Below are 25,241 nucleotides of genomic sequence, written 5' to 3'. Positions count from 1 at the left end.
TTTATGTTTAATGTTCTACTAAGACATTAACTAAACAGAAATACTCTATTGGTAACATCATTCTTTTGAAGCTGTGCTTCATTAAAATGTTGTTTGACTGTGACATTTACCTTAAAATATGCATTGTGAAATATATGAACAGTTTCCTTATAGGGGAGTTTAAAAACTTAGATATGAGAGGATCTTTAAAATAATTAACCATAAATCTATTTTCAGAAATTGATTTATATTTAAAAGCAGAGCAAGAATAGGTCAGTAAGTCAAAGCTAGCAGTTTAAATATTGCTTGTACCACCGCAGTGGTTTTGGTTCTATAGGACCATTTATATATTACACACATAAATAAATACAAGTTATATTAATTTATCCTTGTAATGGGAAGTGATTTTTCAATACAATTCTGTTTCTAAGAAATTGCTCATATACTTGAAAGATCTTCTGCTAATTTTCCAAAAGTGCACTTAAATGGGGTTACAACATTCTATTCAGGTGTTAATATGACCTAGGAAGTGGTGATATTCTGTCCCTATGACGTATTTGGTGAAGTGGGAGTAACAAATTTGACCTGCATTGTTTTATGTGGTAGTTAAATCTGATAAAACTTAATTTGCCCAAAGTAATTATTTTTTGGTTTACTTTCATTATCAGCTCCAGTCTTTGGTATGTTTAATGGGGAGGAATTTTAGGAAAAGCAGCTTTATATAGGTACTTCAACATGTTTGAAGCAAAATGTTGTAGTAGCACCTGGGGGATACATTTTTTTCAAATTTATCTTGGGAAATATTGTTCACTACAAAATATGAATTGAAAATCAAATTGATTCATCTAGATTACAAGTTACAAAACAATGCAAAGGCAGCTGTTAAATAAAGACTTACATAGGGAAAATTCTACTTAATTCTTTGACATCAGAACATTATAAAAGGAGGCACATTGTTTCACCGGTTAGGAACAGAGGAGGAGTAGACCAATCGGCCCATCAAGTCTGCTCCGCCATTCAAACAGATCATGGCTGATCAGCTATCTCACTTTTCCCCCCACTATCTCCATATCCCTTGACGTCATTAGTATTCAGAAATCTATCGATCACTATCTTGAATATGCTCAATGATTGAGTTTCCACAGTCCTCTGGGGTAGAGAACTACAAAGATTCGCCACCCTCCAATTGAAGAAATTCTTCCTCATCTCAGTCTTAAATGACGACCCCTTATTCTGAGACTGTCTCTCCTGGTTCTAGTCATTAACCAGGAGAAAAATCCTATCCACATCTACCCTGGTCACACCCTGTAAGAATTTTGTAAATTTCAGTGAGATCTCTCATTCTTAGAAACCTAGAGAATACAGGCCCAATTTCCTCAATCTCTCCTCATAAGACAATCCTGCCATCCCAGGGGTTAGTCTGGTGAACATCTGTTGCACTCCCTCAATGGCAAGTATATTCTTCCCTGGACAAGGAGACCAAAACTGTACACAATGCTTCAGGTGTGGGCTCACCAAGGCTCTATACAATTGCAGCAAGACATCTGTATTCCTGTTCTCAAATCCCCTTGCAATGAAGCCCAACATAGCACTTGCCTTCCTAATTTCTTGCTATGCCTGCATAGTAGCTTTTAGTGACTCATGAACAAGGGCACCCAGGTCCCTTTGGACATCAATACTTCCCAATCTCTTACCATTTAAGAAATACTCTGCCTTTCTGTTCTTTTCCTATGAAAGTGGATAACTTCACACTTATTCACATTATATTTCATCGGCCATCTTTTTGCCCACTGACTTAGTCTGTCCAAATCCCCTTGCAGCCTCCTTGCATCCTCCTCACAATTTACATCCCCATCTGGTTTTGTGTCATTGGCAAATTTGGAAATATTACACTTGATCCCCACATCCAAATAATTTATGTAGATTGTGAACAGCTGTGGCCCCAGCACTGATCTTAGTAGTACCCAACTAGTCACAGCCTGCCATCCTGATAATGACCCATTTATTTTTACACTTTTTCTGTCTGTTAACCAATCCTCAATCCATACAAGTACATTAACCCCAACCCCATGTGTTTTAATTTTGTTTACTAACCTCCTGTGTGAGACCTGATCAAAAGCCTTCTGAAAATGCACCATATCCACTGGTTCTCCTTTATCCATGCTACAAGTAACATCCTCAAAAAACTCTAACAGTATTGTCAAAAATAATTTCCCTTTCATAAATCCATGTTGACTCTGCCCAATCATATCATTATTTTCTAAGTGTCCAGTTATCACATCCTTTATAATAGATTCTAATACTTTCCCTACTACTGATGTCAAACTAACAAATCTATAGTCCTGTTGTCTCTCTCCCTCTCTTAAATAGTGGAGTTACATTTGCTACTTTCCAGTCTGCAGGAACCTTTCTAGAATCTACAGAATTTGGAAAGATAACCACCAATGCGCTCCACTATCTCCATAGCTGCCACCTTCAACACTCTGGGGTGTAGCCCATCTGGTCCTGGGGATTTATCAACCTCCAATCCAATTAATTTTGAATACAGCTCTTTATTAATACTAATTTATTTCAGTTCCTCATTTGCACAAGTCCCTTAGTTCCCTAGTATTTCTGGAAGATTTATGGTTTTCCTCCATGAAGACAGACATAACGTAACTGTTTAGTTTTGTTGCGATTTCCCTATTCCCAATTATAAATTCTCCTGTCTCTGCCTGTAATAGACCCACATTTGTTCTTGCTAATCTTTTCCTTTTCACATACCTAAAGAAGCTTTTACAGTCCTTTATATTTCTCACTAGCTTGCATTCATATTCTCTTTTCCCTTTCTTTACAAGTTTCTTATCCAACTTTGCTGGATTCTAAATTGCTCCCAATCCTCAGGCTTACCACTTTTTCTGGCAACCCATAAGCTGCTTCGTTTGATCTAATGCAATCTTTAACTTATTTTATTAGCCACAGTTGATACACAGTTGGATATTTGTGTCTTAGAGAAGTGCATATTTGTTGTAGACCATGTAATACTTCTTTAAATACTAGTTATTGCCTGTTGGCCAATTTAGTTATAAAAGACATTAATAGTGCTGCTCTAATCCACCATAGTGATTGATCACACGTGGTTCACTTATGCCAAAAATCTTTCAGATGTACAAGAGGAACAATCACTACATTTTCGAAATGTTTGGGAAAGCACTATTGCAAAAGTATAACTGCAAAACTACTTTAAATTGTCAATTTATTTTAAATGAAAACAAAGCCGGAATAGATTACAAAGCTCATATACAAGTGAATGTTGATTTCCATACCTATTGGAATATTCTATGAAATAATACCCTTCACAGAATATTTACTTGAAAGCAAAGTCCAAAGATCACTCCTTCACCTCCAGGTGATAAAACTGAAAGCAAACTGTGACTGTGCCTTTACTTAAAAATGCATCAGTTTAATTGTGAGATATCTCTCTCTCTACCCCACTATCTAGCAGTCCCTCGAAGTGAGGATGCTTGCCACAGAGCCTGTACTACACAGATGAAACCAGTACAAAGACAAAGCAGCTCAAATCATTTCACCTACCCCAATCTCTGAATGATTTCAAAATGAAAGTCAAGCTGCCGCCAGAGGATTAATTACACCCAGTTTCAGTGCAGTATTAGCTATGAATAACTTTTCTCTTACTTTATATTCTATATAAATACAAGTTCTTTCTTTCTTGAGCATTAATATATGGAAAACATAGATACAACAGTAGGCTATTCAGCCCCTCAAGCCTATTCTGTTATTCAATTATATCATGGCTGAACTTTACATCGACCACATTTATTGACTTTGATCCATACCCCATGATACTTTTACCAAATAAAAATCTATCCATCTCAATCTTGAAAATTTCAACTGACCCAGCAGACATAGCTGTTTTTCAGGGGGAGAAGGAAGAGGGCATTTGGAAGGAGTGTTCAAGATTTCTACTACTATACTACCCTTTGTATGAAGTACTTCCTAATTTCACACCTGAATGGTCTGCTTTAAATTTTAAGATTATGCCCTGTTGTTCTAGAGTTCCACCCCAAAAGGAAATAGATTGCCTTTATTGGTTCTATTCAAGCCTTTTATAATTTTAAACACCTCAATTAGTTGATCTCTCAATTCTCTATACTCAAAAGAAAAGCAGCCAAGTTTATATAACTAGTCCTTAAAATTTATCCTTTAACCCCCAACATTCTGTTGAATTGGCTTTCCGACACTACTAGTGTCAATATATTCTTCCTGAGGTGCAGTGCCCAGAACTGTTCACAGTACTGCAGATGGGGTCTGTCCAAAGCATTTTACAGCTGAAATACACAAGTCAGCAATTCAGTCAAGTGTGTGATAACAAACTGTAACAGTATAACTAAACATGCTTACAAACTTCAGTAGAGGCCATGAGAACAACATTATGCCAGAGGTTTTCGAACTAGGGTCTCAGATTTCTGCACTTGTTGATCTAGTAGCATGTTGCTAATTTGCCAAGGCTTTTTGGCCCATTAGCGACTGTCCTAAAGGCTACTTAAGTATTTAGAAACTGCAGCCTAGCTATAATTAATTGGAATTATCACCCCAATAACTGCCTTAATTTCTACTGTTGCAACAACTTTAGGAAATTTACAATAAATGCTCAAAATTATGAAATTCTGTCACAACATAACAACTGTTTTGATGTGTGTTACACTACTTTTTCTCCGAACATTATTAAACCTTAACAAAATTGTAGCCGGAAATCTGTCCTGATGCAACATTTATAACAATAGGAAATAACAGAAATGCAGATCTTATCGGGAAAATTACTTCTTAGAAATACCTTATGCTATCACTTCTCTTAATATAAATTGAACAATTAAATTATTTTCTTCAATCTTATTTTCTAAAACTCATGCCTGATACACTTTCTATAAATTGTCTTGGGATATTTTTCTACATTAAAAGTGTTATATAATAAATGCAAGCTGTTACTATGTAAGCATGAAATAATATAATGCATCAATGCACATTGCAAATCTGAGAAATGATCTTCAGATCTCATTTTTGCTTTGGTTCTTTGCCTGGTTTGTTATTTATTTTTTATAAACAGAGTTGCATTTCAGAAATTATTAAAAACTCTGGATATAAAAAGATTTTTTTCAGAGCTGAGTTCCAAGGAAGCATCATATTGGACTCAAAACGTTAAATCTGTTTCTCTCTCCACAGATCCTACCAGGACTGCCGAGTTTTTTTGTTTTTATTTCAGATTTCTGGTATCCGCAGTATTTTGCTTTTATTATAAAAATATTTTCCTCTTGCATTTCAGTTGTGTCCCAGGAATGAACCCAAGCACTTATGTTCCTTGTTCCAGGCAACAAATCACATGCTACATAAAGAAAATGGGGGAAACAAAGATGTACAACATTGATCAAGTGATAATGGGACAATTTATATTCAGATTTATTTTCCATTTTCACATTGATGGCACTGTAAGGGATACAGCAAAGAACAGCTAGATCGAAACTGAAGGCTTTTCATGTATCCTACAATACAGACGTTTAAGTTCTGCACTAAGTAAAGCTAACCATCTGCTCAATTATGCTATATGGCTTCAGTGAAATCCACTCATTCTAGTGAAATCATGTGCAAAGTAGAACTGACATAATGAGAACGTACCAGATTACAATAGAGAAAAACATGACAATCAACCCAGTCTATTTATTCTATCGACAACCTATGTGTAACAGAACATAGGTTAAGACTCACATAATTACCCCTTTTCAACTGAATAAAAAAAAGTTACATTAAAAGCAACAGAATTCACTTCATTTCACAGAAGCATGAATAGACATATTATATTTCCCCCCATAATAAAAGAGCCTAACATTCCGAGGGCAAATTTGATTTTATTATGTATTTTTAATAAGATGTCTACATGTACTGTAGTACAAATCTCTTTGTTGCAGAACATCCGTGACAATTGCTGTTTGGGGAGGCAGTGGCATAGTGGTATTGTCACTGGACTGGTAATCCAGAAACCCATGGTAATCCTCTGGGGAACCGGGATCAAATCCCACAATGGCAGATGGTGAAATTTAAATTCAATAAAAATTTGGACTTAAAAGTCTAATGATGACCATGGAACCATTGTCAATTGTCATAAAAACCCATCTGGTTCACTAATGTCCTTTAGGGAAGGAAATCTGTTAAGCTTATCTGGTCTGGCCTACATGTGATTCCAGAACCGCAGTAATGTGGTTGATTCTTAAATGCCCTCTGAAAGAGCCTAGCAAGCCACTCAGTTGTATCAAACCACTAAAACATCAATAAAAAGAAATGAAACCGGATGGACCACCCAGCATCAACCTAGGCACCAGAAAAGACAAAGGCAAACCCAGCCCTGTCACCCTGGCAAAGTCCTCCTTACGAACATCTGGGGGCTAGTGCCAAAATTGGGAGAGCTGTCTTACAGACTAGTCAAGCAACACAGTCATACTAACAGAATCATACCTTACAGATCATGTCCCAGACACCACCATCACCATCCCTGGGTATGTACTGTCCCACCAGCAGGGCAGACCCAGCAGAGGTGGCGGCACAGAGGTATACAGTCGGGAGGGCGATCCCCTCGGAGTCTTCAACATCGTCACCGGGCCCCATGATGTCTCATGGCATCAGGTCAAACATGGGCAAGGAAACCTTCTGATTACCACATACCACCCCTCCTCAGCTGATGAATCAGTACTCCTCCATGCTGAACACCACCTGGAGGAAGCACTGAGGGTGACAAGAGCACATAATGTACTCTGGGTAGGGGATTCTATGTCCATCACCAAGAGTGGCTTACTAGTACCACCATACCGAGCTGGCTGAGTCCTAAAGGACACAGCTGCTAGACTGGGTCTGCAGCAGGTGGTGAGGGAACCAACAAGAGGGGAAAACATATTTGACCTCATCCTCACCAACCTGCCTGCTGTAGATGCATTGTCCATAACAGATTGGTAGGAGTGACCACCATACAGTCCTTCTGGAGACAAAGCCCCATCTTCACACGAGCACTGTGCTAAATAGGATAGATTTCCAACAGATCTAGCAACTCAAGATTGGACAACCATGAGGCACTGTGGGTTCAGCAGCTGCAGAATTGGACTCAGCCACAATCTGTAACCTCATGGCGTGGCATAACAAGCACTCTACCATTACCAGCAAACCAGGGGATCAACACTGGTTTACTGAAGAGTGCAGGAGGACATGCCAGGAGCAGCACCAGGCATACCTAAAAATGAAGTGTCAACCTAGTGAAGTTGCAACACAGGACTACTTGCATGCCAAGCAGCAAGATATACAGAGCTAAGCGATTCCGCAACCAATGGATCAGATCTAAGCTCTGCAGTCCTGCCACATCCAGTCATGAATGGTGGTCAACAATTAAACAGCTCACTGGAGGAGGCGGCCCACAAATATTCCCATTCATGGAGGAACCCAGCACATCAGTACAAAAGATAAGGCTGAAGCATTCACAACAATCTTCAGCCAGAAGTGCTGAGTGGATGATCCATCTTGGCCTCCTCCGGAGGTCTCCAGCATCACTGATGCCAGTCTTGAGCCAATTCGATTCAGTCTGCTTAATATCAAGAAACAGCTGAAGGCATTGAATACTGCAAAGGCTAAAGGGACCTGGCAATATTCCAGCAATAGTGAAGACTTGTGCTCCAGAACTTGCCACCCCCCTAGCCAAGCTGTTCTAGTACAGTTACAATGTTGGCATCTACCCAGCAATGTGTAAAATTACCGGTATTACAGGTATGTCCTTTACACAAAAAGCAGGAACAAATTCAACCCAGCTGAATACCGCCCTATCAGTCATCTGTAAAGTGGTGTAAGGTGTAATCAATAATGCTGTCAAGCGGCACTTGCTCAGCAATAAACTGCTCACTGATGCTCAGTTTGGGTTCCGCCAACTCCTGATCTCATTACAGCCTTGATTCAAACATGGATAAAAGAGCTGAACTCCAGATGTGAGGTGAGTGTGACCACCCTTGACCTCAACGCATCTGAACAAATGTGGCTTCGAGGAGTCCAAGCAAAGCGGGAGTCAATAGGAAATGGGGGGGGGAAACTCTCCGCTGGTTGGAGTCATACCTAGCACAAAGGAAGATGGCTGTGGAAGTCAATCATCTCAGTTCCAGGACATCACCACAGGAGTTCCCCAGGGTAGTATCCTAGGCTCAGCCATCTTCAGCTGCTTCATCAATGACCTTCCTTCCATCATAAGGTCAGAATTAGGGATGCTCACTGATGATTGCACAATGTTCAGCACCATTTGCGACTCCTCAGATACTGAAGCAGTCCATGTAAAAATGCAGCAAGACCTGGACAATATCAAGGCTTGGGCTGACAACTGGCAAGTAACATTCATGCCACACAAGTGCAAGGCAATGACCATCCCCAGCAAGAGCAAATCTTGACACTCAATGGCATTACCATCGCTGAATCCCCCACTTTCAACATCTTGGCAAGAAACTGACCTGGACTAACCATATAAATACTGTGGCTACAAGAGATCAGAGGCTCGGAATTCTGTGGTGAGTAACTCACTTCCTTACTTCCCAAAGCCTGTCCAGCGTCTACAAGGCACAAGTCAGGGGTGTGATGGAATACTCTCCACTTGCCTGGATGAGTGCAGCTCCAACGAAACTCAAGAAGCTTGACACTATCCAGAAGAAAGCAACCTGCTTGACTGGCACCCCTTCCACAAACATTCACTCCCTCCACCGTCAATGAACAGTGGTAGCAGTGTGTACCATCTACAAGATGCACTGCAGAAACTCATCAAGGCTCCTTAGGCAGCAGCATCCAAACCCACGGCCACTACCATCTAGAAGGACAAGAGCAGCAGGTACATGGGAACACCACCACCTGGAAATTCCCCTCCAAGCCACCCACCATCCTGACTTGGAAATATATCGCTGATCCTTCATTGTCACTGGGTCAAAATTCTGGAACACCCTAACTGCACTTGGGTGTACCTATACCACAGGGACTGCAACAGTTTAGAAAGGCAGCTCACCACTACCTTCTCAAGGGCAGTTGGGGATGGGCACTAAATGTTGGCCCAGCCAGCGAAGCCCACATCCCGTAAATGAATTTTAAAAATTAACCATTTGTGCATGACACTCAACTTTTAGGAGACATCTCCTCTCCCTTCCCACCACACCCTCATAATTTACTTTCCCCTCTTTCCCTTTAAAATGCTGTCTTCTTCATGGAATACACTTCCACGGATGCAATCCAGTACTTCACACATCTAGCTATTGTGTGTGGATTGTGCCAGGCTATTTTGATGGAATGGTGGTGGTGGTGGTGGCGGGGGAGGGGGCGGGTGGAGGGGAGAGAAATTGCAGTGAGCTGAACCACTTCAATAGGTCTACAAATGTGCATATGCAGCAGGAGTCATAGGACAGCACCTTGTGGTTTTTCCAGTGAGCAGCGCAGTTGAAGGATAAAGCTTTGGATGCCCCTGTCTTTATGGCTCAGTTAATCACTGTTAAGTCTCTGCACTGAGAACAATTAGCTGAATCAGTGATAAAGAAAACTTGTCACGATATTAGTTGTAGCTGTAATATCAGTTTATGCTATTCAAACAAAATATTTAATACATTCATTATGTAGTATAAGCATATGGGCATTCGAACAATGCACCAAGGTAAGAGCACCAAAACATGAGCCAGGACTGTACAGTAATTTATCACTCAAATACAAGTTTGAGAACACTATTTTTAACTCAGAAAGAGGACTTCCTCTTAAACTGCCAATCTTGTCTTAGTTCCATTCTTATATTGAAGGAAAGGTAATGGATTCAAGTCCCATTCTCGTGATCTGAGCATACATAGGACAAAAGCTAATCCTATAGCATAGCACTGAGGGAGTGTTGTATTGTCAGAGGTGCTATCTTTCAGGTCAGATGTTAAATTGAAACCCCGTGCCCTTGCACAAGTCGAGATCTCATATCAAGAATGTGAAAAGGGCTAATCAAATGCATTTTTTCCTTCCTAGCATATGCACACAAAAATCTGCATAATGTATTTATTTATCCATGAGAGTCCATATATGCTATATTATTTAACTAAAATAGTGGGCAGCTTGTCATGGTCAACAAATTGCTCTGGTGCTACATTCATAAATCAAGGGAAGACTAAACGAGAATATAAAAGGAAAATAAGTAATTTTTGGAAGCATACAAGAACTTGCCTAAATTTCCAAGTAGATTTTTTTTTTTACATTGAAGCCATCTTCCTTGGCTACTAAGAAGGTGTCAATTTACATGATAAAAGTCAGCAAGCTACATTCCTAAAATCACACTCCTTCCCAGCACAAGTTATAAATGCTAGATAGAATAAAACGAGTTATGTATTTTTAGAATAATCCTCATAATCAGTGCATACACTAGCATGTCGGTTAGACTACTTATTGGTGAACAGGAGACCTGGACTAATAGGCGCAAGTTCAAATCCCACCATGACAGCCTGCAAATTAAATAATTTTAGAATAAAAATCTAGTATCTGTAACCATGAAGCCATCAGATTGTCATAAAAATTCAAGTGGTACTTTAAGGAAATCTTCCATCTTTATCCAGTCTGGCTTATATGGGATCTCAGACCCAAAGCTACAGTGCCAAGTGGATAATTCATCTTTGCCTCCTCCTGATGTTCCCAGCATCACAGATGTCAGTCATTCAATTCACTCCATACAATAGGAAGGAACAGCTGAACACACTGGATAAAGAAAAGTCCCCCAAACGCCCTTATGTTCCAGAACCACCCGCACCTCCAGCCAAGCTGTTCCGGTACAGCTATTACACTGGCATTCAACCAACAAAGTTGAAAATTTCTCTAGTATATCCTGCGCAATAACAGGAGGACAAAATTAATCTGGTCGGTTCCTGCCCGATCAGTTAACAGGAAAGCAATGAAAGGGGTCATCAACAGTGCTATCAAGCATCATTTACTCACCGATAAGCATTCACCAATGCTCACTTTGGGTTCTTTGAGGACCACTAGGCTTAGTTCAAGCATGGTGAATTCCAGAGGTGAGGCAAGAGTAACTCCCCTTGGCGTCAAGGCAGCATTTATCATGTGTAGCATCAAGGAGGCCCAACAAAAGGGAGGTCAATGGAAGTTGAGAGCGAAACTCTCCACTTACTGGAATCCTACCTAGCACAAGGGAAGATGTCTGTGGTTGTTGGAAGCAAATCATCTCAGCCCAGGTCATTGTTGCTGGAGTTCCTCAGGGTAGTGTCCAAGGCCCATCCATCCTCAACTGCTTCATCAATAACCTTCTCTCCATCGAGGTCTGAAGCGGGGAAGTTCGCCGATGATTGCACAGTGCTCAGTTCCATTTGCAATTCCTCAGACAATGAAGCAGTCTTTGCCTGCATGCCACAAGGCCTAGATGACATACATGGCAAGGGCTTATAAATGGCAGCTAACACTCACACAAGTGCCAGACACTGACCATCTCCAATAAGAGAAAGTCGTACCACCTCCCCATGACATGGAATCGCATCACTGTCCTCAAATCCATCTCTATCAACATCTTGGTGTCACCTTGACCAACCACATAAATACTATTGCTGCAAGAGGTCAGAAGTTGAATATTCTGTGATTAAGTGACTCACCTGCCAATTCTTCAAAGCCTTTCCACTATTTATAAGGCACAGTTATCGGTGTGATGGAATACTCTCCTCCTACTATGATGAATGTAGTTCCAACACTCGAGAAGCTCAACATCATCCAGGACAAAGCAGGCACCCTGTCCACCACCAACGCAACATGCAGTGCATGCAAAAACATAACAAAACAAGAGATAGGAGGAGTAGACCATAAGGCCCATTCGGCCTGCTCCACCATTCAATACAATCATGACTTATCTTGGACTTCGACTCCACTTTCCTGCCCACTCCCCAAATCCCTTGATTCTGAGACACCAAAAATCTATTTCAGCCTTAAATATATTCAATGATGGTACATTCACAACCTTCTTGGGTACAGAATTCCAAGATTCGCAACTAATTAGAGTCCTAAATGATCAACCTATTATCCCTGTGTTCCAGATTCCACAGCCAGTGGAAACAACCTCTCAATGTCTACCCTGTCAAGACCCTTAAGAAACTTGCATGTTTAAGATAGTCTCTCATTGTTCTGAACTTCAGACAATATAGGCCCAATTTATTCAGTCCCATCATAGGACAACCCTCTCATCTCAGGAACCAAACTAGTGAACCTTTGCTGTACTGGCTCCAATGCAAGGAAAAATTTCCTTAAATATGGAGACCAAAATTGCACACAGTATTCCAGGTATGGTCTCACCAAAGCTCTGTACAATTATAGCAAGGGTTCTTCATTCCTGTACTTCAATCTCCTTGCAATAAAGGCCAACATGCCATTTGCCTTCCTAATTGCTTGCTGTACCTGCATGCTAAGTTTGTGTTCCTTGTACAAGTACATCCAAGTCCCTCTGAACATCAACATTTACAAGTTCAGGTCCTTTATAACACATTCTACCTTTCTATTCTTACAACCAAAGTGAATAATCTCACTTCCCCACACTATATACCATGTGCCATCTTGTTGCCCACTCACTTAACCTATGACACTTTGCAGCCTGTGTCCTCCTCACAGCTTACATTTCCATCTAACTTTGTATTGTCAGCAAACTTAGATATATTACTCTCCCTCTCTAAGTCATTAATATAGATTGTAAATAGCTGAGGCCCCAGCACCGATACTTGCGGCACTCCACTAGTCACAGCCTGCTAACTTGCAAATGCCCCATTTATCTTTACTTTTTGCTTCCTGTCTGTTAACCAAGCCTCTATCCATGCTAATATATTACCCCAACTCCATGAACCTTTTTCTTCCCCATTAACCTTTGTGTGGCACCTTATCGAATGCCTTTTGGAAATCCACATATATTACATCTACTGGTTTATCTACCCTTCTAGTTACATCCTCAAAAGACACCAATAAATTTGTCAAACATGATTTCCTTTTCAAAAAGCCATGCTGACTTTGCCTGATGATACAATATTTTTCAAAGTGCACTGCCTTCAAAGTGCATTGTTAAGACTTCTTTAATAATAGATTCCAGCACTTTCCTGACAACTGACGTCAGGCTTACTGGCCTGTAGTTTCCTGTTTTCTCTCTCCCTCCTCCTTTGACTAGCAGGGTTACATTTGCTAACTTCCAATCTGCTGGGACCATTCCTGAATCTAGGGAATTTTGGAAAATCACAATCAATGCATCCACTTTCCCTGCATCTTCTCTTTTATAACTCTAGAGGGTAGGCCATCTGGTTCTGGATATTTGTCAGATTTTAGTCTGAGTTTCTCCAGTACTTTTTCTCTGCTGATCTTAATTTTCTCGCCCTTTTTTAGCATTGAGGCTACCCTCTATTTCTCGTATGCAACTCATGTCTTTTACTGTAAAGACAGGCAAAATATTTGTTCTATGTATCTGCCATTTCCTCATTCCCCATAATTTATTTTGTCTCGCTTCTAAGAAACCTATTGGTGGTGACATCTTTTGATGATCTGCTTCTATCACTGCTTGTTTGTCCCTACAACCACACCAACCCCCTCCACTTCTCTCTCTCCGCCCTCCCCCCACCACCTCCCACCCCCCCCCCCCCCCCCCACCCCCCCCCCCACACACACACACACACACACACACACCTACCTTAAACCAGCTTATATTTCAACTCTTTCTTGGACTCGAACTCAAGTTCTGTCGAAGGGTCATGAGGACTCGAAACATCAACTCTTATCTTCTCTGCCGATGCTGCCAGACCTGCTGAGTTTTTCCAGGTAATTCTGTTTTTGTTCTAACCTGTTTGCTTTAGCTACTCTCTTCCTTTTTTTAATAAACTTGGTAAAAGCTATTACGAGTTGTTTTTATATTCCTGGTTAGTTTACTCCTGTTCCATTTTTTCCCCTTATCAACTTTTTGGTGGTATCAGCTACAAGATGCACTGCAGTAACTCAAGGCTTGTCTGACAACATTTCCCAAGAACGTGATCTGTACCATCTAGTAGGGCAAGGGCAACAAATGCATAGGAACACCACCATCTCCAAATCTCCAAGTCTCATACTATCCTGATTTGGAAATATATCGTCGTTCTTTCGTCACTGTGTCAAAATCCTGGAAATGCCTACTTAACTGCACCTTGGGAGTACATCCACCATACAAATTGCTATGGTGGCTCACTCTCTCGAGGGCAATTATGGATGGGCAATAAATACTGGTCTTGCCAGCCGTGACTGTTTAAAAAAATGACTTCCTAAATTCACAGGAACCAAAGTGCTATATTTAGATTCTTCTAGTTAACAATAACTTTATATAGAACTGTTTTAAAGATGAAGCAGGGTTGAGTGGCACACTGCCCTTTCACAAGCAGTAGGGTGAAATTTTTCATTTTATTTAAATTAAGGTAATTTCAATCCAAAAGTAGATACATCTTTATTCTGCACTTGAACAGCATACACTGGACCTACAATTTAAAAATGTTTGTTCTCGTGTTAAAATCCTTCCACAGCCCTGTTCTCCTCCATTTGTGTTACTCCTCTAGGTCTACAAGCTTCTCTTGGACCCCATCACTCACCACCCCCCAAATCAAACTCCCCATTCCCCATCTCCCAATTCCTTTACCCCATGTTCTCAGCCACCTGAGTTGCACTCTCCATGATTCCCTCCTTAAATGCTTCCACTTTTTCCTGAAGTTCTCTGTAAAACTTGCCCCTTAACCAAGCTTGCCATCCACTCATATTTCTCCAAAGTTTCTGTGTTAAAGGCATTCTTAAAATGCAAGTTGTTATAAATCTGAAAATATCCAATCAGGTGTGGTGGTAACAAAGTACAAACATTCCATTCTTCTCCAGGCATCACGCATTGAGCACAGAAAAAAGTTTGAAACAAAGCTAACCAACTGTTATTGGTAAGAAAAAATCTGACACTCCATTTCCCTCATCCAAATAATTTCATTCTCTGAGCACAAATAGTACATTTTTAAAATTTAAATGTGCTCTTTCAAATTCTAACCTACAGCAACATGCTAATTGACCCTCTGAAGCCAAGGAGGACAGAACATATAACAGTGATTTCAAAGAACTTGGAAGGAGAGTTTAGAAATAGTATTTATTTCAGAATAAAAACTGCAGTTATGTAGTGTTCACAGAAGTTGATAATGCTACACTTAGAGTTTAGAAACTCTTGATATTGCCAAGACTACTCCCATCTGGGAGCTGGCACATCAATACTCAATCTCACATAACAAAGACTTATGGAGCAATCTCCAGATAGAAGTCATGGCAATAGAGATAAATCCGTCTAAATAGGAGGGTAATGACAAAGCAGCATATGAAAGCACAGAATGGACAGTATTAGGACAATGTACTTCAATATCCAAGAGTGCAACTACAAAAATTCTAAAAAGATGTTTATCACAAAGTCCAATATTTCCCAGCTTTTCACCTAACTCCCCTGACTTACATATGTACAGCACCATCAGCACAGCAAACTTGAAAAGTCTATTCACAAATAGGCAAGGGAAAAATCCATGTAATTTTCTTGTTTCAAGTATGGATTAACCCTAAATAAGCACAATGGGCAGGATGGGTCATGGAAATAAAGGGCAACTGGAGTTGCTGCTCATGGAGAGGGAGCAGCAGGTGCCACAACAGTCCCAAGAGGATACCAAAGAAAGCAGAGAGAAGCTGTAGGCTCATACAGAGTAGTTAATACTTGGATTATGACAGGAATGAAGGGTGGGAGAGGAGTACTAAAAGGGAGAGGGTAAGAAGCAGGGGATTTGACATAGGAAGGGGGAAAATTATAAACATGGCTGGTTGAGGGGGCCAGTGGAGAGATGAAATCATAATCCAAGAAGGCCGAAGTAGAGATTTCAGATGTGAAGTGGCAGTCCAGCTGCATTAATAGATAAAATTATCTTGGTCAGGAAAAGTTTTTTGCATTTGAGCAGAGTGGCATGAAACATCTACATTGAATGAATAGGGCTACAAGTGGAAATGCAATTTATCCACATTAGATTGAACAGAACAATTCAACTCTTGCTAACAAAAATGGAAAATGCTGGAAAAACTCAGCAGGTCTGACAACATCTGTGGAAAGAGAAACAGAGTTGACGTTTCGAGTCCGTATGACTCTTCTAAGAATCAGACCAGTTGAGTTTTTCCAGCATTTTAGGTTTTTGTTTCAGATTTCTAGCATCCGGAGTATTTTGTTTTCAACTCTTGCTAAGTTTACTATTCTTAGTATTTATTGCTTCCAGATAGAGCTTTATGATGCTTACAAATTGCAGTAGTTATCACTGCTGTTTCTTAAACAAGCAAAATGAACACAGCACTATTTCCCCTCTACCACCAAACCCCTCCCCAGTATAATGTAATGTCAGAAAAAGGAAGAGAAAATAGAGGATTCTGCTTCCTTTATTTCGCAGTTCCTTTTTGACCATTTTTAAATTTACAGCTTAGAAGTCACAGGAGTAAGCTTGCACAATAGTGAAGAAATTATCCCACATTGCAAAAATAAGATTAGCAGCGCAAAGATGCTTATATCCCATATGCATGCTGACTTTAGTCAGGGGGCTAACAGTGTGGGTATGATTCCTCTGCAGGTGCAGGGCAAACTTGACATTTTCCACAGAAGTCACCCTGCCAAGCAAGCTGGATTTGGTCATCAATTTTTGTTTCCTCTCCACTAATGGTGCACTTCACTATAAGGCCCTTCATTCAGCAGTTGAGTCCAGAACACTGGAATCATTCAAGGGAAAGACATTTAATCAAAAGAGGTAGAGTTGATATTCTGTAAGGTGAAAAAAATGGAATGAAGAGTCTTCCTTATCTGATTTACCTTATGATGCTTCTGCTAACAGTGCCTCAGTTCAACAAATTTCATCACAAGGTGAATAGCCACAAGAATATACTTAACACACAAGCATTTATACCACCAAAAAGACAAACCTAATGTTTACCCATTTTTCAAAGCAGTGCCTCACTATTGCCACGATATCAATTTGCTGAACACAACTCACTCAAGTTATTGAGCAGAAAAACTGTAGCTCATGAAATGGGCTGCAGTTTTGGTTGACAAAAATTTCTCACACTAGAGATCCAGGAATGGGGAGGCAAATATCTGCCTTTAATTACTTCTTTAAATCACACAAAATTCAGTAGCAGCTTTCAGAAGGGGGTCAGATAAAGACTTGCAGGAGAAAAAATTGAGATATAGGAAAAGTCAGGGACAGGACTAACTTTCTTAGTAAGAGCCAGTACGGACTATGTGGGCCAAATGGCCGCCTCCTGCACTGTATTATTCTATGGCTGTACAAGAGTTTGCACTGAAGTTTAAAAATGAACTTGGCAGGGCTATTCACTTAAAAAAACAAGCAGCCCCAGATCAGTCACATCTTACTCTTTACCCATTGGTAGAAAAAGATTGAACAAATAATGCAAGACTTTGGAAGATCTAGAAACAACTTTTGTCCAGACTGTCTGTCTGCCTCTCTCTTTCCCCATGCAGCATCCACATTCCCCAAGGGTTGCTAATCATGACTTATGCCATGATATCACTGCGGGGCAAGGCAGAAGTAGGTCCCAAGAACTAACTCAGCCAATACAGGAATTGACCCCACGCTGTTGCCATTATTTTGCAGCACACTCTAGCCATCTAGACAACAGAAGCTAACCAACCCCGCTAAGCCACTGAATAAGATAAACTTTTGTAGCATAGTAAATGGCTATTCAGCCCATTGAGTCTGTGCCAGGTCTCTGAAAAAGCAATCTAGTCCCATTCTCAAGCTCTTTTCCCTATGTTTCCCAATTTTTTCTAAATAAAAGTTCTTGGCAACAGTTGCACAAGGGAGGAAATAAGTAGTCAAATATCTCACTGTTGCAACATCCAAGTGAACACTTCAAATATTGAGATTAGGACCTTCCCCCTTTCAATATGAAAACAGTCCAAAACCTTTAAACTAAGTTAAAGACATCTTTTGGATGAGACACTAAATTGAGGCCCTGTCTGCTCTCTCCTCAGGTGGGTGTAGAAGATCCCATGGCACTATTGGAAGAAGATTAGGAGGCCAATATTTATTCCTCAATCAAAATTACACAAAGATTATCTGGCTATTATCACATTGCTGTTTGTGGGAGTTTGCTGAACACATATCGGCTACTGCATTTCCTACATTACAACACTTCAGAGAGTATTCCATTCATTGGCTGAAAAGTGCTTGATATCTGGTAGTTGTGAAAAGCTTTTATAAATGGAAATCTTTCTTTTGAAGACAGGGCTTCCTCAACATTTTGGAACTACAGAATTAGGACCTTCAGTTTCCAATTTAGCAACATCCATGTTCTGACCTGCAAGAGCAAATATTGTCATCTGAGGCCAAAAGCTCAAAATGTCAATTTTATCACCCCACAAAAATCACTGTTCAGAGTACTGGAAGATCTCAAGCATAGCTACACAAGAAAAATAAAGGGAGAGGTTAAGTGAGATTTTTAACGTAGAGTTTTAGGGAGATCCTAGACATAGCTTGTTAATTTCTGTATCTTTCAAAAGTGCCACTGATCTATATCAATAAAGTTTTTTCCAATAATATTGGCATGCCAACAGCTGAAAGTGGTTTGGTATCATCCTGGAAACTTAGGTAGATACAAGACATTTTTCCCCCAGGTCTCTTGCTACACCCCTTCAAAGAATGCTTTACATACACATATGCAAATTAGGAGTAGGCTATTTGGCCCCTCAAGCCTGCTCTGTCATTTGAGAAGATCTTGGCTGATCTGATTGTGGCCTCCACTCCACTTTCCTGTCTACCTCTTATATCCTTTGACTTCCTAGTGGATCAAGAATCTAACTCAGCCTTTAAAATATTCAATGACCCTGCTTCCACTGCTCTCTGGGGAAGTGAATTCCACAGACCAATAAACCTCAGGAAAAATTTCTCAGCTCCATCTTAAATGGAAGACACCTTATTTTTAAACTGTGTCCCCAAGTTCTAGCCTCTCCCACAAGCATCCACCCTTTCAATTCCCCTCAAGATCTTGTGTTTCAATAAGATCCCTCTCATTCTTCTAAACTCTAAAATATACAGACCTAACCTGTCCAACCTTTCCTCACAAGATAAACCTTTCATTCCATAAATCAGTTGAATGAACCGTCTCCGAACTGCTTTTAATGCTATTATATCCCCTCTCAGGTATATAATTCCCCTTTTAAAAACACCTTTGAATTATAAGCATGAATGTCCAAATCCATTCCGATATTCTGCAACATTCAAAAAGATGTAACATGTCAGTTCTCTACAATATCATGGAAGGTATAACTACAGTTTTTGTAGTGCTCAAGACAGGAAGACAATCATTACTGCAAGCACATTTGAATCTCTCAGTATTACAGTATCTTTACAGTGCAGGAGGCCATTTGGCCCATCGAGTCTGCGCTGGCTCTCTGAAAGAGCATTCTGCTTAGTCCCAGTCCCAGTCCCCTGCCTTAACCCCGTAACCTTGCACAAATTTCTTTTTTCAGGTAGCAATCCAATACCTCAATCAAACCTGCCTCCACCATCCCCTCAGGAAGTTCATTCCAGACTCCAACCACCCCCTGGATGAAAAAGTTTTTCCTCACATCACATTTACTCCTTTCACCAATTATTTTGAATTTGTGTCCTCTAGTTCTTGATGTTCTCGTCACAACTTCTTCATGTGAAATACTCTACTACTAGATTGCGTCAACCAGAACTCTGACCCTCATTATGGATCAAGGAACCCTGAATTAACCATTATTTGCTAAACTAAGATTGTTAAATTATGCATTAAGGCATAGGGGATCTAATCTGCCTAGTAATGCAATGGTAATCTCTACAACTGTGCTCCTGGATGCAGCCAGGGAACTTAAAAGACATTTGATCGTGTTATAGTTAAATAGTTTTATATTATAGTGCCTTCCCATTTTCTCATTAAATTTTAAACAGTGCTATTGGACTTCCAAGATCAATTCTGCTTACATTACCATAAATAGAACAGATTAAAAGTAGTTTTCATAAGGGGGAGGTTTGTCAGTATTCTTTTTGTTCCATATACTCTTGATGCTGTGCCTAAACATATGATTCGATACAGGCATGAACAAAAATAAATGTAGTGTGTCAGAAATGATGGAATAATTCTTAAAGTGTACCCTCAGCACCTGAATACTCCTTAGTTTGTAATCAATTAGACACTCCTTTACACACCTACTATAATGATATTTTATAAAGGAGATATGGTATTAGGCCAGCTCACTATTTATTTAAAAATAAAACAAGCGCGTCACTCTAATTAGGCCTACATCAATTCCCCAGCTTGAGACGGCACAAGGCCAATCCAGTGTAAACAGTCTGAAGAAAATCTTTAAAAACGATCGTCAACCACAGCCATTCGTCTCCAAATTTAAAGGTCTTGCTTCATTCGAGTCACATGATTGAATCACATGAAGCTTTGCGATGATCCTGCAACATACCTGATGGTATCGGATTCCCGGAATAGTCTAGACCGCGCAGAGGAGGCAACGGGTCTTAAACTAAATGTGTAGCAAGAAAGAAAAATGACAACTGGACTAATCTGCTGACATTGACACTTGGAAGCTTTCAGATGGCGTTGGATCAACTTTGATGTCCCCGCCTGACAACCAACGGGCAAAATAAAACACCTCAGCTACAACGACCAAAATACAGAAGTGCCGACTGAACAATTTGATGCAAATTTATAAAGTGCGAATACCATATATTCTGAAACGTAACTGTTGCTTAAATTCTCGAAAGAGGAGCCTGTTATAAAGAAATATAAATTAAATCACCACCCGACACTCCAGGGCCCCCGGACATATAAAGCTCAGGCGCTGCGCTCTCAGGACCGGCTTTAACAAGCCTGAGGATTTCAACAAGCACCAGGCCCCTTCCTCCCGCCGATTAAACATTTACTGAGCACATACTCAGCCTGGGCTGGGAGCTGTAGTTCCTCCCTGCCGCCAGTGCAAGCTCCCGGGCTGCAAGGTGAGGTCCATTGGCCAGCGCCGCCTGCTCCACCATCACCGACATCTTGCCACTAAACTCTGAATCGCTCCAAGTCCCCGTCACATGATCACGCCCCTTGGCTGTTCGTCAACGACGCAGTACTTGCGCGTTTAACGTCACGCCCTTCTCCAGCGACGCACAAGCGTGCGCGCTCCAGAGAAACGTCGCCGTCTTGCGCAGTATGCTCTTGGTGCCCGAAGCGAGTCGTTTGACCAATAGGAATCGCTGACCAGCGAGAGGTGTTGCTAGGGCAACGTTTTCAGCCACCGACGACAATTTTGGTCGAATAAGCCTTGCGTAGCATGCAGGTAGTTGACGTTTGAATGTTTAGCCATCGAACATCTACTACCGTCACCCCACCAGTCTATGCAAAACTTTACAACCTTCCTCTTTCAAGTTTGATATTCTGGTATTGATTGATCAAACATAATCAGGATGGTAGACACAAAGCGTTACCGAAGGTTCAGTGCTGGAACCTTTGTTTTCAACATTTGCAAATAACCCGGATATTCGAATACAGAGTAAAATTTCAAAATTTGCAGATGTCTCCAAGCTTGGAGATGTGGCTGTGACAAAAAACATACCAATCGACTGCAACAGGACATAGGCCAGCAGAATGCACACGTCGCAGATATATTTATATAATACAAAGAAGCATGAGGTGATGTATTTTAACAGCATGGCTAGGGACTGACAATATGGACTGGATAGCACAGTGTGCAGGGGTAGAGGGAAGGGGGGTGGGGGATGTTCATGTGCATTGGTCCTTGAAGGTGGGAGGATATATTGAAGTAGTTCGCAAAACATGGGATCTTAGGCTTCATGAATAGAAGTATTGAGCACAAAGAATGAATGTTATTCTAATCCTGTATAAAGCTCTGGTTAGGTCACATCTGGAGTCCAATTCTGGTCACCATACTTTTGGAAGGATGTGAAGGTCTGAGAGAGGATGCAGAGTAAATTTACCACAATTGTCCCAGGGATGAGCAATTTAAGCCTCAAGATTAGGTTGGAGAAGTTGGGGTTATTTTCCTTGGTGCAAATGAAATTGCAGGGAGATTTGATAGAGGTGAACAAGATTGTGACAGGTTTAGATAAGAGAGAAAGACTTTCATTTATATAATGTTTTTCACTGGACATCTCAAAAGAGCTTTATAGCCAGTTAAGTACTTTTTGGAGCATGGTCACTTGTATTGTAGGAAACGAGGCAGCCAATATGCACTCAGCAAACTCCCACAAAAAGCAATGTGATAATGACCTGTTTGATTATAATCTGTTTATGTGATGCTGATGAGGGATATATGTTGGCCTGGAGACTGGGAATAACTCCCCTGCTCTTCAAAATAGTGTCAAGGGATCTTTTAAATCCACCTGAGCAGACAGATAGGGCCTCAGTTTAACATCTCATCCGAAAGACAGCACCTCTGACAGTGCAGTGCTCCCACAGTTCTGCACTGGAGTGCCAACCTTGATTCTTGTGGTCAAGCCCTGGAATAGGACTTGAATAAGGTAGACATAGAAATACTGTTCCCATTAGCTGATGGTACAAGAATTAGGGTACACAGATTAAAGAACTTTTTTATGCAGCAAATGGTAACAACCTGGAACTCCCTGTCTAGGAGGGTGGTGGATGCAGAGACAATGAATAATTTCAAAAGGAAATTGGATGGGCACTTGAGGAAAATAAACTTGAAGGACTACTGAGATAAAATGGGAAATTGGAGGCAATATTTTTTTAGCAAGAAGGTAGATGTAGTGCAGATAACATAAACATAGTTACACAACAGGACTGGCAGTTAAATGTTGCAGGATATAATGTATTTAGAAAAGACAATGAAGAAAGATAGAGGGGTTTGTGGTACTAATTAGAGACAAGATAATGATAATAGAAAGAAGGGAGTTTGCTAACATTAAGATAGAAATTGAATCATTATAGTAAGAGACAAAACAGAAGAAGGGATTTGTCATGTTAAAAGAGGTATTCTATAGACTACCTAATAGTGAAAGGGAAGCGGAGAAAGAAATACATAGATAAATCTATGAAATAAGTAATGAAATTGAATATAATCATAGGAGATTTCAACTGCCCCCAAATAAACTGCCAAAAAGAAGTGGGGAAAAGGGAAACTGCAACTAAATTAATGGGAAATGAACTAGAGCAGATAAAAAGTACGGGAGCATCTAGGGCACAGCAATCATAACACGATAAGGTTTAAATAATGATTCAGAAAGATTTACGTAAGACAAAGACCAAAGTGATATGTGAGATGAGAATGTAACAAGAGAAACTAAACTGGAGAAAAAAAGATTGACAAAGAGTTAGAACAGTGCGAAATAAGTCAAACAATTATCAGTATAGTCCAGGAGAAATATACCCCACTAAAAACAAGAATAAGCTAGACAATAATGAAAAATCATGGATGAAAAGAGAGGTAGGGTAACACTGAAACTAAAGAAAAAGGTATATCTTAGACAATCAAATCTGTGGATGACAAAGGGAAGCATGTAGTGCGTAGGTAGTATGACATCAGAAGGAAAAATTAAAAAAGATGACGAAGAGAAAAGCGTAAGAGGTTTTAAATCTGACACCAAAAATTGTACTCCTTTTATTATGTCTTTGGCAGATACAATGGGCTGGACTTTTGCCAAGTCAGGATGCTGGGCAGGCGCGCTGCAATTCTGGGATTCCTGCCCAATTCCCAGGGTTTCCGATTTTCGGGATTGTCTTTAAAGGGCTCGGGCTACGAGCCTGCACCCTGCAGCAATGACATGGCCAGTTCCATCACGGGGATAGGCATGTCCTAATTCTCTGCAATTTTCATGGAGTCATCCAGCTTTCACAGTCTACATGAGGGACCCTTTTGAAATAAAGGTCCTTCTCATGACCCACATGCCAAGATATGCACCCCACCCACCCTCTATGGCTCCACATAATCCTCATACCAATGTATGCCCTCCTCCTCAACCCATATGGTCCCTCATGTGCCCCATGCCAAGCTATGGCACTTACATCCCCATTTTCTATACACTGTACAGAAGCAATGGACCATATAGTGACAGGAGGATGTGATAAAAAAAGGCTCTAAAAAAGTCATTCATTGATAACTTTCCACTTTCTTAAGAAGAGTGTCAATCATCCAAACCCTCTAAAGTATCAATAGCAGGAACTGCAAGCACTTGGAACTTCTTTATCTTGTGTAAATAAATATTGTGAAATTGACAGCATAGATCAACCACAACTGTTAATCAAGCAATGTTTTCTCTGGGACTCAGGTGTTTCAACAGGCTAATGGATTTACGGGCTTCAGCCAAGCCTCATTATGTATTCTTGCCTGAGAGCCCAGAAATCCATCTGCTTATTGTTTGGGGGGCATACCTTGGCATGAGGGGCCAAAGGAGGGGGGTGCAGAATATCTTGGCATGGGGGGGTGCAAGAAGATTGTTTGGGGAGCATAGCTTAGCATGGGGGGGGGGCATGAAGACAAAGTCCCATACCACTGCAGTGGGCCTTGCCTCCATACCTGGCTGCCACCAAACTTTTTCCCGGGTCAGCTGGTGCAACGGCATCGCACACCAGCCTCTCCACAATGAAAATACTGTCCTTGTGAGCACTTTCTACCGAGGTGGGCAGGCCGAGCTGGGAATTTTCCCATTCCCGCTACCTGCCTGGAGGATGAAAATCCAGCCCAATGTCTCTAAGCAGTAGACGTACAAAAAAATTAGCTATTACCCCATTATTCCTCTAGGCAGAGATATAACTTTTGTCGACCCTTTCAATTCTGTCTCTTACCACAAATTGCAAAGGAAAGCTCAAAATCATTATAGGCTTCTAGTCATGAACTGAAGTGTCCTAGATGTTTCACTATTTCCTCACAAAAGTTTGCTGTTAATAAGACTCCCAGAAATGAGGTAATTCCTGCAAAACACCAGATGCCAAGCTGTCCACCATCCTGAGCCATTGTCCACCTTCCTACTGATATGTTGGGTGCATCTTGTTTCATAATTTATTGACATAGTTTAGTCAAACAGACACAAATTACGCATCTTACACTTTCAGTGGAAGCCAAACAGCATAATCAGCTAAATTGTACCCTGGGGAGTACAAAATGCTGGACTTGATAAATTGGAGTACTAGAGGGA

General features: G+C 40.6%; 1 protein-coding gene across 1 annotated transcript in view; it reads right to left on the bottom strand.

Moving 5' to 3' along the window:
* Nucleotides 1–21,171, bottom strand: part of atp6v1ba (ATPase, H+ transporting, lysosomal, V1 subunit B, member a) — a 71,789-nt gene extending 50,618 nt beyond the window's left edge. Inside the window, exon 1 of the mRNA XM_041209759.1 lies at nt 21,020–21,171. Within this exon, the coding sequence (XP_041065693.1) occupies nt 21,020–21,125 (106 nt within the window). The 5' untranslated portion in view covers nt 21,126–21,171. The remainder of the gene's footprint in view (nt 1–21,019) is intronic.
* Nucleotides 21,172–25,241: the final 4,070 nt, after the last annotated feature.

This window comes from Carcharodon carcharias, chromosome 17 (assembly GCF_017639515.1).
Source record: "Carcharodon carcharias isolate sCarCar2 chromosome 17, sCarCar2.pri, whole genome shotgun sequence".
NCBI classification, from domain to species: domain Eukaryota; kingdom Metazoa; phylum Chordata; class Chondrichthyes; order Lamniformes; family Lamnidae; genus Carcharodon; species Carcharodon carcharias.
The sequence above is the reverse complement of the archived record's forward strand: the minus strand, read 5'-3'. Positions and strand labels throughout refer to the sequence as shown.